Genomic DNA, 16206 nt, shown 5'->3' on the forward strand with positions numbered 1-16206 from the left:
ATCGGCCACCATTTTCTTCAACAGCAATTGGGATCTTGAATGCGTACATTGTCGGGCTGGCTCATTGACCAGCAAACAAATAAAGCAGGCAGGCAACAACCGACCAAACAACAATCAAATGCGTTGCGGCAGCAATGCAATTCAACCATTTTACAAACAACAACGACGACTGCGACGAAGTCTACGACGATACGACCGACATACAACAACAAAAAAGTAAAAAATCACAAAAATTAACACACAATCACTTTATTTTTTTTTATTTTGTAGTAGTTTCTTCTCACTTTGTTTTTTTTTCTCTTCTGCTTCTTCTCCTGTTCAACGGCTTGGTTGGGTTGATGGTTATTATTATTATGGTTGGTTGCTTGTTATTGGTTAAACGGGCACATTCACACACACTACACACACACTAATGTCACCTGAATAATAAAAAAAAAATAAAAAACAACAACTCGACTTTGTGATGATGGTGTGCTTCTGCTGCTGCTGCCAGTAAGTAATCTCTTCAAAAAGAATGAATACGACGACCGAACGACCGACAAACACGAATGTGGTGGGACTAACCAACCAACCAACCAACCGATTGATAAATCAAGACCCCAAAGCAGACTGGCAAAGGGAAAATTTCATTTCATTCATTTGCAAATTTCACCCATTTTTGTTGCTTACATTCTTCAAATCACACTTTACACTATCTAAAACCGTTCAAGTCTCTAATTAACTGTATTCAGTTTAAGCCTGTAATTAAGAATAGATAATTTTTCAAAGCGTAATTTCTGTATTAAAGCTGGGAAAAAATTTTCTTGCTTCTTTCTATTCACACTTTAATGAAAACACTGTTGCTTAATTTGGGGCAGGTTGTGTGAACCAAACGCCACACAAACACCGTTGGCAAATTTGGTACGTAGTAGTAGCAAATGATGTTTTTGAAATTTTATACCACGTTCATATCGGCATTTGAATTACGTTACTTGGTCCATGGCACAAATACAGAAGGTAGAACAAAGCTACCACCTAAATACATATTTTTTTCTTTTTGTGTCCTTATTCTGTCAAAACATATACACATTTTGTTTATGTGTGTGAATAGCTTTGAATAAAAAATACAATAATTTGGAATTATTTTAAATTTGGTTGAAAAATAAATTCATATTTTCTACGAAATGGGTAACAAATTGTACAATTTTGTAATAAAACTGTATTGTCCTACAGGCTTTTCCAATATAATGCTAGGAACACAATTGGAGCGAACGACGAATTTCGCCCTACGCGGCGACAAAATGAGCCGCGAAAATTCGTCGTATGGAACACAATACCGACGAAATTATAAAACAGCTGATGAAGTTGTTTACTTTTTGCTCATTTGTTGACTACAATGAATTATACAAGAACACATAATTCTTTACGTTCTCTATTATAATTTCACTTATGTCCATCTTCTCTATTATAAATTCACTGATATCCATCTTCACTCAGGCGCAAGTACACAAATAAATAAACAAATTAATTATGTTTTTTTTATGCGAGTAACAGATAGTAGAGTGACCATAACAAATTTTAAAGTAAAAAGTAACTTTATTTACTAAAACACATAAAATTCGTACAAGTATGGCCACCTCGTACTGTTTTGTTCGCCGGTCGCCGGCGTATGAAATAGAAATAAAGCTAATTGAGTTCGCGGCGACCGACGAAATTTTCGCCGGTGCCGTGATTGTGTGCACTTCCATATACACATATGTGTTTTATTTTTGACGACGAACATACGCCGCGAAAAAATTCGTCGTTCGCTCCAATTGTGTTCCTAGCATAAGAACTTTGGAAAAGAAATTAAAAATAAACAAACCCAACTTGTTGACACTACAAGACTCCAGCACAGAGTTGCATTTTTCTAGTTTCTTTAAAGTTAATCAACCTTTCTTATTGAGCCATGGGTGAGGGTATAAAAAATTCCAAACTTTTCTGTAATGTTTTATATTTTCTGTAGTTTGTGATGTTTAAAGCCCATTTAGACTAGTCATTTAAATCGACCCTATTTCTGATTTGTTCTAGCTCCTCGAATTGCATCCATGTTCTCTTCTCAAGCTGGTAACCAATATTTCGATTAAACATTAAACACTTACTTAAAACAACTCCAAGCTTTGAGTTGATTGAATTTTATGTAGTAAATTTTCGTAAATTTTGGAGGATTAAATAAATATATAACTTAAATCGAAATAATAATATACAGGGTGAGATAAAAGAAGACTGCAACAAAGTCAAACGCCGTAATTTTTACATTTTTTTAATTTTATTGAATAAAAGCAAAAACTGTCGGAAATAGCATCAAATATTAGAATAAGTTTAGATTTGTTCGAATTGGTCACCTTTGACACGAATTATAACCTTCAAACGGCCAATGAAACCGTCACACGCTGCCCGAATGTTGTTCTGCGGTATTTTGGACCATTCCGGGCGAAGCGCTTGCATGAGGTGATCGACACTTTGGTATTTTTTAGGGCAAGCCTTGCTTTCCAAAATACTGCAGACAAAATAGACCAACGTATTGGTGTCCGGAGATTTTGGTGCGCATTGTTCGCTGGAAATGAAGCGAGGAACCTCATTTTGTAACCATTCTTGGGTGGCGCGTGCTGAGTGCGATGGTGCTGAGTCCTGTTGGAATGTCCCAGGTCTGCGGCCAAAATGTTTGCGTGCCCAAGGCTTTATTACACCCTCCAGAATATTTTCGCTATAATATTTGGCATTAATTCTGATGCCACGGTCGATTAATACGAGCGGAGAGCGACCATCGGCTGTTATGGCGACCCACACCATCACCATAGCCGGCGCTTGAGTTCTGGTGGCCTCTTTGGCAAGTAGACACCATCGTTTTGTTTACAAACTGCTGGACAACGAATGTTTTCCCGTAGGAGAAAACCAAATTCGGCAGTTCACCACTTTCGGCCAAGCGAAGCAACTCTTTAGTCTATTTTTTCTTTCTGTTGGGGTGTAAGCTCTTGCATTTTTTGGAATTTCAATGGGTCATGGCTACCCCGAGCTCATTTTTCAATATTTGCCGAATGGAATATTGCGATATGTTCAGCTCACGAGCCATTTTTCGGCCACTACGACGCCAGTGGTGATCGATCAAGTCGCTTCTTTACTTTTCGAACCATTTCTGCTGATGTTGCTGTTTTCTTCCGTCCACTTCCTTGAAGTGCTCTAACGATAGCCACTTGTGTAATTTTCCAGCCAAATATAAAGAAATCACACTATCACGCTTGAATTCCATCACGAATAACTGTTTTTCGGGAAAATTCTCACCAAAATGCTTTTGGACACTTGTACAATATAATGATCTGTCACTGGAATAATTTTAACACGAGTGGCTTAGAAATGACAGCAGTCTGAAGTTGGTTGCAGTTTTTTATCTCACCCTGTAGTATAGATATAGCCCGAAAGATAATTTATAGCGCATTAATAAAGTGTGATTTTTTTATTTTTTAACAATTGAGCACAGTCAAGAGCAACATTTGCATAAAATAATCTTCAAACATTAGATTTAATTGGCCGTACTATTAACTCAGATAAAGATTTCATGACTTCTTTTGTGCTTTATTCCTAACAAAATCGCCCTTTATAAATTCGTAAGTAGTCTAAACGCGTTGTTACCTTTCAAAGCCATCTGGCTACACACACGCACACCTTCGCCACAAACAGCTGATGCGTGTACGTTACGTCGCTGCACTGCCCGCCACTCAATAAATTGTATGTGGTTATTTACCGCCGCCGCCAAGTAACCTTAACAGAAAAAAGTAATCGATGTCAGTTTTTAAGAATATAGGAGAAAAAATGGCTGACTGTTTTAATATTTTTTTTTTGGTTTTCAATTGTTGAATTAATTTAATGGAACTGTTTATAATAAACAATAAAAGAAATGTTAGCATTTTTCAATTAAATGCCAATTGAAATAACGATTTGTGCCGAAGACGAGAACAGTAACGTTAACGAAGGGATTAAATGAATAGAACTTTGTAAGTGTTGAATACATACGAACAGTTCTTTTTTTTTGTTGGGCTCTGTTGGTAGGAAAGACTCAGACAACAATTTTAAGAATGGAAAAAGAAACCAAATGAAATGGAATTAAAACATAAGTGGGATGTAGAATTTGAAGTAATATATTATGTATTAAATGCCGTGCATGTTTTTGCTGTAATTATTGATTGTGTTGTTGTTTTTCAAGCAAACTAATTTCATGTAGAGTATGTAGCCAAGGTTCAGACGACGCGCCGGCTTTACATGTCATACATACATAATACATACAAGTTGAAGAGCATGCACTGAATTGTTTAATTGTGATTTGTTGTTGTTTTTTAAGAATACATATATTTTTTTAGCAAAATAGAGTTGTGTGTTTAATGCTTTGTTTTCCCTCTCTCTCTTCCTTATAGCTTCGCGCAAAAATAAATCCTTTTTAAAATTAGATTTTGAAAGTCCACAACTAAGCATTCAAAAATGATGAATAACCAGTTCAATGCTCCAAACTTACCGGGAGTTCAGGGCCAATTGCCACATGGCCAAATGGCTCAACATGTTGCGGTTTCACCACCTCAAAGCAGTGTTTTGAGTTCATTTTACAGCCATCCACATCAGCAGCAGCACCAGCAACAACAACAACACCATCATCCCCCTCACACACAACAGACCCATGCACATCCTCATCACACGCAGCAACAGTTATCTGCTGCTGTGGCGGCTTCAGGTGGTTTGTATGCCGATCCCAGGCAATTACAGCTAACCTCCAGTCCTCTAGAGAAGGCTTTTTACACCACAACAGCGGCGGCAGCTGCCTTGGGAACACCACAGCAACGTTTCTATACCACAGCTCCGGGTACAGCCTTGGCAACAAGTCCTCCCACCGGACATGCTCATCCCAATACAATATTGATTACAAATAATTTTGCATCGCATCAACACCAAGCACCAGTACAAAGTCCAGAGCAACAAAGACTAACAGCTGCCTTGAATCAAGGCAATATTCGAATTGTTACCTCCTCCTCAGCAGCGGCCGGAAATCCAATAGCATCAAATTTCCAGCAGCAGCCAGCTCCTCAGCATGTTTTCAATTTGAATAACTCGAAAACTTTACAACACATTTTCCCACAACATCTATTGCAACAGCACCAGCAGCAGCAACAACAACAAAATTTCCATCACACCCCAGAATTGTTGGCACAGCATCATTTCACCACAGCCCAACAACATTTTGCGGCAGCACCATCTGCTCAAAATGCCGCGGCAAACACAACTCCCCTTCATATGCCTCAATACTATGTAGCCAATGAATCGCCCAGCATTGGAAATTCCAAAATATTGGCAAATATACCCAGCACCACCACAAACCAAATGCAAGTCTCAGGTGGAGGTGGTGTTGGTGGCTCTAGTGCCGGGCCAGGAGCACAACTGCCCACAAATGCGGGAAATTCCTCAACCGTGGTATTGGATCGCATAAATATATGCATTAATAATTTATATACCGATACCACTTCCTCATCATCCAACTCCAATTCGTTGGCCTCCACTCCGGCCCAGCAACCCTCACCCATAATACCAGCCATACAACACAAGGCCATAATAGAAAGTGGTCCACCGCTGCCACCCTCCTCGGTCAGTTCCAGCGAAATCTATGAATCAAATGCTTTGGTGATTGATGAACCAGATTCGACTACTACGGCGACCACTCCTCACACCCCACCCACAACACCCGAAAATACTCCCCCCACAGCCTCTTTAAATTCAGCGAATAAATCCCATGGGAATAGCATCAGTACAACGACGAGTAACATAAGTAGTCCAAGTACTTCATCATCGACGTCGGTGTCAGCATCAAATCCTGGCATCCAGAGTTCCCATAACATTAGCACAACCAAGCAAAATTTTGCAAATGTGGCCCAAAATATAGAAGAAATGGCCCAGGAGGAAAATGAGGAGAAGGAGGTGGTGGTGGTGGGCAGAGGGGCCAATAAAGTCACAGCCATAACATCGAGTAACACAGGAGCAATGGCCCCAGTCAATGCGCCTCTTACTCCACCCACACCACCCTCACCGGAAGTGAAAGTGGGAACTCATAACAACTGCACAATGTCCTTATCTGCAACTCCCCCTCCACCAACAACACCGCCACCGCCGCCACCCTTTATAAATGGTGAAGATGTTTTTATCAAACGCCAAGATGGCCGTTTCTATTTGGGAACAGTCATTGATGGAGCCCAAAATCAATTTCTGATACGTTTCGATGATAAAACCGAACAATGGTGCAAGGCCGAGGAAATGCGTAAACTTGGCGGTGCTGGCAATGATTCCACGGCACATTCCAGCAATCAGGCAAAAGACCAGGCCATGTGTGTGGCATGCAAACAACAGCAGCCCGATTCAAAAGTGGAGATTTGTGAACGTTGTGGCCGGGGTTATCATCGGAAATGTACCCTGGAAACGTCAAAGAATAGTGGAGTATGGTTATGCAAACGTTGTGACAAGCCCATGAAGCTGGGCTCACACTCCGACGATGAAGAGGAGGAAGAGGAGGAGGTCGACGACGACGATATGGAAATTGAACCTTTACAGGTTGAGGAGGCTTGTCTTCAATTACCATATGATGTGGGTATTGCAATCGTGCCATTTAATTTCCCTTAATGAATTGTTTATTTTTCTTTTCAGCTCAATTCCCTTAGCTGGGACAGCAAACATCGGGTGAATGAGCAACAAATCTATTGTTATTGTGGCAAAGCGGGAAAATTCGATCACAACATGTTGCAGTGCTGGCATTGTCTCAACTGGTATCACATTGAGTGTTCGCAGAAATTCAAGGGCAGCCTTCTACGAGGAGATGTGTAAGTTTCCACTACGCCATTTCGCGATCTAATAAACAAATTGTAATGTGTTTCGAATTTGCAGCTTCTTTGTATTCTGCTGTACGGTGTGCAACAAGGGTGAGGAGTATTTAAGGCGCCTGCAAATCGATTGGGTGGATCTGTTGCATTTGATTATCTACAATCTGTCCACCATGAAGAAACATCAAAATCACAAATATCATCATTTGCTAAAGGACATTTTCCCCTTTGCCATGGAGAAACGTATCAGTTTGCCCATAGCTAAGGAGGTAAGTAGTAGTAGTGTTAGTACCGTAAAATGTATAAAACCCCATTTTAATTTCAACTTTATTTTCCAGTGGAAATCCATGCCCGAAAATGAATTTCTGGAAAAACTGAAAAACACTCTAAAGGATAATACCGAACGTTTTGTGGGTGGCAAGGAAATTAAAAGGGATCACTACTTCTTTGCCCTGCGAACAAATGGACCACCATTTGTACAACCCATAGCGTTGGAGAAAGATCAAATTATAAATGATGATTTCATTCTCAATGATTTGAAACTAAAACTTCTACCCGAGGCTCCAGAAAATCAGGATGTTCAATTTAACAAATCCCATGAAATTCTCAATCAAACACCCACCTCAAAACCCAAAGCATTGGGGGATAAATGTCCCAGGGATATTTATGCATTTGATGACACCTCCGATGATGAGATACCCATAAAAATTATTTTGGATAAGGCCAAGAAGAAAACCAAAAGCCTGGAAAATTTAACAGAAATGGAGGAACAAAAGAGTGAACACAAAATGATCCCATCAACATCAACGCTGGAAAAACTCGATGTGGAAGATGATAATGCCAACGATGCAATACTCAGTATTAATAATAAAACCGAAGATGCCAAGGCAACTATAGCCAGTTCGCCCAAAAAGGAAGAAAGCAATGAAAAACCGATAACAGAAACAACGACTGCCCGAGAGAAAAGTTCGCGGAAACGCAAAGCCTTCTCCCTTACCAAAAGCTATGTGGAAAAACAGCGATTAATCGATTCATCTTCGGATGAAAATTCTAGCAGCAGTTCGCGCTGTACCTCACTGGATTTGATAATACCGCCGCCAAAAAACTTTTTGGGGCAAAATAATCCATTTCGTATGATCACGCCCAAGAAGAAAAGTCCCCAATCATCATCGGCGACGGCCAGTGGCAGTGGTACGGCCGGTAGAAAATCCGTTAGTTTTGGTCTGGTCAATGGCTTGGATTTCAGTTCGAATTTGGCGGCGCTGAAAACGACGGGATTGTTTCCTAAACTAAGCTCCAAGGCTGCCGGTCAGCCGAGGACCGTGAGAACCATTAAACGAAGACTGAGTGCCAAAGATATAACAATTGGACCGAATCAAGAAGTGCGTCGAAGGCGTATACGCAGACAGTCAGCCAATGTTGAGGTGAGTCAGAGAGGGAGGGTATATATCATTTGATACGGCCGAAATGTGCCTCATCGCAATATCGGTATTAGACCAAATCTGTTTTAGGATATTTTGAGTCGATCTAACGATGCCCGTCCGTCTGTCGGGCTGGCTGGCTGGTGCGTCACATCTCAATATTTTCATCAACACAAGATGTGTCATAAAGATGGTAGAGATCGGATCATTTCTTCTGGGACTTCCCCCACAAAGGGTCAAAGTTTTGAATATCTAAAATGATCATAAAATCCGAAATAAGCATCCGATACTATTCAATTTACACATATCACAATGTTTTTATTAATTCAAGGTCTGGGGTGAAGTTGAAATATATCGGTCCACTCGTTCTGGTACCTCCCCCACAAAAAGGGTCAAAGTTTTGAATAACCTAAACAATCATAAAATCTGAAATAAGCATCCGATCCTCTTCAATTCACACATGTCACAATATTTTTTATTAACCCAAGGTCTGGGATGAAGTTGGAATATATCGGTCCACTCCTTCTGGTACCTCCCCCACAAAAAGGGTCAAAATTTTGAATATCCATGGAGATCATAAAACACAAAATTAACATCCGATTCCATTCAGACTTGGCACATCTCAATATATCCATCAAAACAAGATATGTCATAAAGATGATACAGATAGGACCATTTCTTCTGCTACCTCCCCCACATAGGGTTAAAGATTTGGAAAACAAAACTCTCAAAGAAAGCGAAACTTCACACATCCAAATATTTTTCCTAACGCAAGATCCGTTGTGAATATGATATATATCTGTCAAATCCTTCAGGTACCCTTCATCCAAAATGTTTGCGTGCCGAAGGCTTTAATACACTCTCCAGAATATTTTCGCGATAATATTCGGCATTTATTCTGAGCGGAGAGCTGTTATTCTGAGCGGAGAGCTGTTATGGTGGCCCACATCATCACCATGGCCGGCGCTTGAGTTCTGGTGGCCAACCGAGGTGCACATTTTCAGTTGATCTCTTTGGCATGTATACACGATCATTTTGTTTGTTTACAAACTGTTGGACAATGAATGTTTTCTCATCGGAGAAACCCAAATTCGGCAGTTCACCACTTTCCAAGCCAAGCGAAGCAACTCTTTAGCTCTTTTGAGTCTATTTTCTTTTCGTTGCGGTGTAAGTTCTGCACTTTTTTGGAATTTCAATGGCTTTACCTCGAGCTTATTTTTCAATATTTGCCGAATGGAATATTGCGATATGTTCATCTCACGAGCCATTTTTCGGTCACTGCCACGAGGGTTTCGATCAAATCGCTTTTTTTACTTTTCAAACCATTTCTGCTGATGTTGCTTTTTTCTTCCGTCCGTCGGGCTACGCTACCAGTATCACGGTAACGAGCGATGGTATGAGACACAAAAGATTTATTCACATTTAAATACTGGAGTGCTCTAACCATGACCACTTGTGGATGGCTTAGAAATGACAGCAGTCTGAAGATGGTTGCAGTTTTTTCATCTCAACCTGTACATCTGTCGACAAAACTGACTGATACTATTTTTCAAATTTCCTCCATAAATTGTTTTTTTTTTTCTTTTTCTCTGTTTTTATTTCCAGGTCATTAGTACAACCACCATAAATCCTATTCCAACAAATTATTATCCCATACATGCCAAAGATTTATTAGCAGCTGCTGCAGCCTCCACAACAACGGCTGCCTCATTATTTCAAAATACAACAACAGCGTCAATTTCAAAATCATCAATCTCTTCAATTTCAAATTCAGTTAATTTGCTGGCGGCGGCCAATAACAGTCCATCGTCGAGCTCCATATCTCCGACTAGCACAGAGGCGACAGCAGCGAAAGATATTACAAATGCCGAATCAAAACCCATAATACCCACACATGGTCGCCGCCTAAGACAACGACCACCAAAAAGTTCCCCCAACACCAGTCGTCGAAATTCAGTCTCCTCAAATCAATCATCCGCCTCATCGACGATCACAAATTCCTCCTCATCGTCATTGTCATCATCCGCACATGCTCCGCCAGCCTCGTCGAACGCACAGCAATCTCATGAAGATTTAAAACAAACTGTTAATAAATATTTTGGTATTGTTAATCGTATCGAATCGGGAGAACAATTCTCCATACGTGCCAAACGTAAGCTACCCAATGGCCAAATGCAGTATTTAATAGAATGGGGTAGTGAACAACAACAACAACATCCGCCACAGACGCATCAGGAATTTTCAAATAATAAATTATCCCCCAAGGAGGAGAATCCTAGCCAAAATGCAAAAGAAACCAACGAATTGGAAAGCGAGGAAGCAGCCACAACAGCAGACAGGGAAAACACCAGGCAAAATGCAACACCACCGGGCGAAGAGGTGGAAATGGACCAAGCAAGTGTTTAAGACATAAGGAATATCAAACAAACCACATATTTGAGAGAGATAGAGAGAGATAGAGAGAGAGAGAGAGAGAGAGAGAGAGAGCAAAAAAGGTTGTACACCCCCCTCATTTCTAGGTATTCGTCTTTGTGAAATAATTTTGGCTTTAAAAAAAATAACTAAATTTTATTAAGTGTTTTTGGTGAGTTGTTGTTCTTTAGTATATGGTTAATATATTAGATGCCTATTACTCTTTGGTTACATATGTCATGTCTCCATCATCCCCCAACCTCCCATTATTATTATTTTTTTTTTTTTTTTTGGAACCATGTTATTTGTAATGTCTTTATTTCAAGTTCTCCTTTTAATTTGTTTTCCATTTTCCTCCTTTTTAGTTTTAAATGAATTTCATTACAAGTTGTTTGTGAAAAATATGAAGTCTCCATTTCTCTTAGTACAAAACCAATAAAACACCCCAGAATGGAATTGATGACCCAACATTTTTTTTTAAGTAAAGAACCAGAGGAGCCTTTGGAGGTTATGTTTTTTCAATGGAATATGAAATGCTTTGAAAAAAAGCTTTTGTCTAGGAATTTTGTCCTAGGATATTTAGTATTCCGAAATGGTTTACATATGTCCAAGTTTAAGTATATCCAGACTAGACCAGACTAGACATTGAAAGGTTGTGTAGGCCAATCATAAGAAGAGTACCGCCCTCTTGCATTCCCTGTGAATGTTATATCCCACCTTCTGACGTAAAAAGACACTCTAGAATGAAATTGATGAGACAACATTGCTCTTGCTCTCCCTGTGAATGGGATTTCCCACCTTCTGACGACCAAAATCCAAGTGTTGAAGGCCGAATAGCAAGTTTGTGAATTTGTAGCCCTATCCTTTAACAAATACGGTTGCCTTATTCACGACTGGGACCTCCTTGCAAAAAAATGGCAATGAAGGTGGTCAACTCGTTGGTATGGAACCTCGAAATTTTCAATATTTTCAAAGTTTCCACGTTCAGACTAGACATTGAAAGGTCGTGTGGCCCATCACAAGAAATGTACCTCGTTGGTATGGAACCTCAAAATTTTCGATATTTTCAAAGTTTCTACGTTCAGACTAGACATTGAAAGGTCGTGTGGCCCATCATAAGAAATGTACCTCCCTCTAGCTCTCACCTTCTGACATCCAAAGTCTTGTGTTAAAGGCCGAAGACTTTAAGCATGTATCTGGAGTTTGTTGCCCCAACCTTTAAGAAATACGGTTGCCTTATTCACAACCGTGACCTACTTGCAAAAAATTGTCAATGTCTCACTCTTTTGGGCTGTTCCAGAACTGCAAGAATGTAAACGTTTTTATTACAATAATCGATTTTCCCTCTATGATACCGAAAAAAATTGCAAAACTAGTAGAATCTTTGCAGGTTCTGGAAAAGACCAAAAAATTTTTTGAACTGCAAGAATGAAAAAGTTTTTATTACGATAATTGCTTTTCATTCTATGATATCGAAAAAAATTCCAAAAACTAGTAGATTCTTGCAGGTTCTGGAAAAGACCAAAAAATTTTTTGAAAGGAGGTCGGAGGAGGAAATAAGAAAGCTTCAACAGAGTCAAATGCCATAATTTTTACATTTTTTTTTTTAAATTTTATTGAATGAAAGCAAAAAATGTCGGAAATAGCATGAAATTTTAGAATATGTTTAGATTTGTTCGAATTGGTCACCTTTGGCACGAATTATGGCCCTCAAACGGCCAATGAAACCGTCACACGATGCCCGAATTTTGGCCCATTCCCGGCGAAGCGCTTGCTTGAGGTGATCGACACTTTGGTATTTTTTTTAATGCCAATCTTGCTGGCTGGCGGATTGGTATCCGGAGATTTTGGTGGCCATTGTGCGCTGGATGTGAAGTGACGAACCTCATTTTGTAACCATTCTTGTGTGGCTTCAGTTCCAGTAAATCAACTGTTTTTGACATTTTGGTGTCTCAGTGGTTATTTTAACTCCTCGCAAAAAATTTTCAATGTTGGCCAATTTTTTTGGCATAGTACAATTATAAGAGTGCCTCCTGATGTTCGGTGTTGCGAAGATTTCAGCTCGAAATTTCCAAACAAATCAGCTCTATTTTGACATTTTCGGTTTCTCCGTGGCTACTTTAACTCCTCACAAAAATATTTGATAAATATTCACATTTTTGGTATAGTACAATTATGACGGTACCTCCCCATTTTTGTCATTTTCATGATTTTGGCTCCTAATTTCTAACTAAATTAGGTGTAGTGTGATATTTCAAATCCTTTGTGCGTAGCTTAACTCCTCGCAAAAAAATGTTTAGTGTAATCCTATTTTTTGGTGTAATACAATTATAAGGGTGCCTCCCGATGTTTGGTATTTTCAATATTTCGACTTCTATTCCAACCAAGTCACCTGTTTTTTGACATTTTGGTGTCTCAGTGGCTATTTTAACTCCTCGCAAAAAATATTCAACGTAGGTCCACTTTTTGGCATAGTACAATTATAAGGGTACCTCCCGATTATCCATATTTTGAAGATTTCTGCTTCAAATTTCCAAACAAATCTGTTGTATTTTGACATTTTTGGTTTCTCTCTGGTATTTTAACTCCTCGCACAAAAAATATTTAATAACTATTTACTTTTTGATATAGTACAATTATAAGGGTACCTCCCGATTTTCGGTATTTTTAAAGTTTTGGCCCCAAGTTTCCAAACAAATCTGCCGTATTTTGACATTTTCGGTTTCTCCGAGGTTATTTTAACTCCTCGCAAAAAATATTTGATAAATATCCACATTTTGGTATAGTACAATAATAACGGTACCTCCCCATTTTCCTTATTTTCATGATTTTGGCACTTAATTCCTAACCAAATCAGATGTAATTTGATATTTTAAATTATTTGTGGTTAGTTTAACTCCTCGGAAAAAATGTTCAATGTAAGCCCAATTTTTGGCATAGTACAATTATAAGGGTACCTCCCGATGTTCGGCATTTTGAAGTATTTCGGCTCCAAATTTCCAAACAAATCAGCTGTATTTGGACATTTTCGGTTCCGCTGTGGTTATTTTAACTCCTCACCAAAAAATATTCAATAAACATTCACTTTTTGATTTAGCCCCTTTTAATTGTACTTCCGGATTTTCTATATTTTGAACATTTTGGTCCCTAATTTCAAGCCAAATCAGCTGTTTTTTCACATTTCGGTTTCTCCGTGTTTTTTTTTTTTAACTCCTCGCAAAACATATTTATTAAAAAAACCGCTTTTTGGGATGAACCTTTATATTAGGGTACCCTCGGATTTTCAATATTTTTAATGTTTGATACCTATTCAAAAACAAATCAGCTGTTACTGCAGATTTCCCAGTTCTCAGTGGGTATTTGACGTACTCACGAAAAAAATATTCAATGAAGCTCAAGTTTTTGGTGTAGCGCCTTTTATTTATACCTCAGAATTTTCGTTATTTTGAAGATTCCGGCTTCAATTTCCAATGATATCAGCTTTAACTTGAGTCTTCGGATTATCAGTCGATATTTGAACTCCTTACCAAAAAATATTCAATGTAGGCCCACTTTTTGATAAAGTACAATTAGAAGGGACCTTCTGATTTTCGTTATATTCAGAGTTTCGGCACCAAGTTTCCAAACAAATTAGCTTTGTTTTGACATTTTCTTTTTTTTTGTGGCTATTTTAACTCCTCGCTCCTGAAATACCCACTTTTTTGTACAGTCCCATTTAATTGTACCTCCAGATTTTCTGTATTTTGAACGTTTTGGCTCCTAATTTCGGACAAAATCCGCTGTTTTTTCACATTTCGGTTTATCAATATTAACTCCTCGCAAAAAGTATTTAAATATTCAATAAAGCTCAAGTTTTTGGCCCTTATAATTGCCCCCGGATTTTAAGTATTTTGAAGATTTCGGCTTCAATTTCCAACAACATCAGCTTTAACTTGAGTCTTCGGATTATCAGTCGACATTTGAACTCCTTGCCAAAAAATATTCAATGTATGCCCACTTTTTAATAAACTACAATTAGAAGGGACCTCCTGATTTTCGATATTTCGGTTCCAAGTTTCCAATCAAATCTGCTGCATTTTGATATTTCGGTTTCTCTATGGCTATTTTAACTCCTCACTCCTCAAATATCCACTACTTGGTATAGCCCCTTTTAATTGTACCTCCAGATTTTCTGTATTTTGAACGTTTTGGCCCCTAATATACAACCAAATCATCTGTAATTTGACATTTTGTGTTCTCAGTGGGTATTTGACCTTCCCGCGAAAAAAAAATTATTCAAAAAAGCATCAGTTTTTGGTCTTGCTCCTTTTTATAGTCCCTCTGGTTTCGTGGAATGTTGAACGTCTTGGGCCCCAATTTCTCACAAAATCATTTGTAATCTGACATTTTGACTTTCCAGGGTGTAAACTAACTCCTTGCCGAAAATATTCATTATCGGTTCACTTTTTTTGGTATAGCCCCATTTTGGCTTAACAACTTGTTTTACCCCATCACTGCCTTCTTTTTGACTATTTTTTACAAAATACACATATTTTCTTTTTATTAAAAAAAAAAACTATATTTTATAGACTGCCTCATTTTATTTTAGTTTATTAATAAAAAATAAAAATATTTTTTTTTAAAATAAATATATATATTTTTTTTAAATAGTTACATAAACATATTACAGGATTTTAAGTGTGCAATTGGCTGAAGTTAATAATCTTTTTAATAATAATAATAAACAAAAAAAACAATAATTAAAATATGTAGAAATGAAACAATATGTCTCATAATTTAATAAAAAAAAATAAACTTGATTTATAAGAAATTGAAATGATTTGTTTAAATGTCTTAATAAAACTATGAATTTGAATACGCAACCCAACACACAAATCTAGAACAAATTTTTTCACTTTTTTCGTTTTATTTTTTTTAGTTTTAAATAATCTTAAAAAGATTAACCCCCCCTCCCCATGTTTTAGGCAAAAATTCAAAATTAAAAGAAAAAAAGGAAAAAAAATTCCTCTGTGTAAAAAAACTACATTTTGTTATTAAAAAGAAAAAAACTTACTGTTTATCTTAGCCTAAGTTATAAATGATTTTTAATATTAATTTAATTTACCCATGGAAAAAATATCCAAGAAAAAGTAGTTATTTTCATAAAATAAAAAATAAGACACATATTAAAAAACACATAACACAAAGCATTGTATTACCTAAGTGTTTAGACTTAAACTTAAAACAAAAATATATTCATAACAAATAAAAAAAAAACAATGTAAATTATTAAATTTATTTTGATTTTTTTAGTTTTCTCAAAATTTTTTGTAAAATATTTTTTTAACTTTTATTTTAACAAAATTGAGAACCACATCCCTTTTTTTAAACCTCAATTTAGTATTTTAATTTCCTCAAAATTCTTGTAAAATATTATTTTTAAAAAAAAATTAAGATGCTTTTTAATATCATTTAATGTTTTTTCTTAATTTTTTTTTCAAAATAACTTGTAAATTATTTTTTTTTTT

General features: G+C 37.4%; 2 protein-coding genes across 9 annotated transcripts in view; one reads left to right on the forward strand and one right to left on the reverse strand.

The window, feature by feature from the left end:
• LOC131804023 (heat shock factor protein-like) overlaps positions 1–851 on the reverse strand; it is a 35056-nt gene extending 34205 nt beyond the window's left edge. For 5 of the 8 annotated variants that reach the window (XM_059126211.1, XM_059126206.1, XM_059126212.1 and 2 more), the window contains exon 1: positions 670–851. The gene's annotated coding sequence lies outside the window, so the exon portion shown is untranslated. Of the gene's footprint in view, positions 1–9; positions 236–669 lie in introns of those variants that run through there. The other 3 variants (XM_059126210.1, XM_059126207.1, XM_059126214.1) reach the window with 3 other exon arrangements.
• A 2940-nt stretch (positions 852–3791) lies between these two features.
• LOC101891793 (polycomb protein Pcl) lies at positions 3792–11155 on the forward strand. Its single transcript, XM_005178430.4, has 6 exons — positions 3792–4010; positions 4428–6633; positions 6694–6866; positions 6931–7135; positions 7205–8290; positions 9893–11155. Exons 2-6 carry the CDS (start codon positions 4492–4494, stop codon positions 10691–10693), a joined length of 4407 nt encoding a protein of 1468 aa, XP_005178487.1. The 5' UTR covers positions 3792–4010; positions 4428–4491; the 3' UTR covers positions 10694–11155.
• Positions 11156–16206: the final 5051 nt, after the last annotated feature.

Source organism: Musca domestica, unplaced genomic scaffold (genome assembly GCF_030504385.1).
Source record: "Musca domestica strain aabys unplaced genomic scaffold, Musca_domestica.polishedcontigs.V.1.1 37, whole genome shotgun sequence".
In the NCBI taxonomy this organism is placed as follows: Eukaryota; Metazoa; Arthropoda; class Insecta; order Diptera; family Muscidae; genus Musca; species Musca domestica.

Bases quoted from the DNA above. Each gene is read 5' to 3' on its own strand.
- LOC101891793 (XM_005178430.4), top strand. From the start codon at position 4,492: ATGATGAATAACCAGTTCAATGCTCCAAACTTACCGGGAGTTCAGGGC. The intron at 6,634-6,693 runs GTGGGTATTGCA...TTTTCTTTTCAG, and splicing joins GTCTTCAATTACCATATGAT to CTCAATTCCCTTAGCTGGGA. The intron at 8,291-9,892 runs GTGAGTCAGAGA...TTTTATTTCCAG, and splicing joins GACAGTCAGCCAATGTTGAG to GTCATTAGTACAACCACCAT.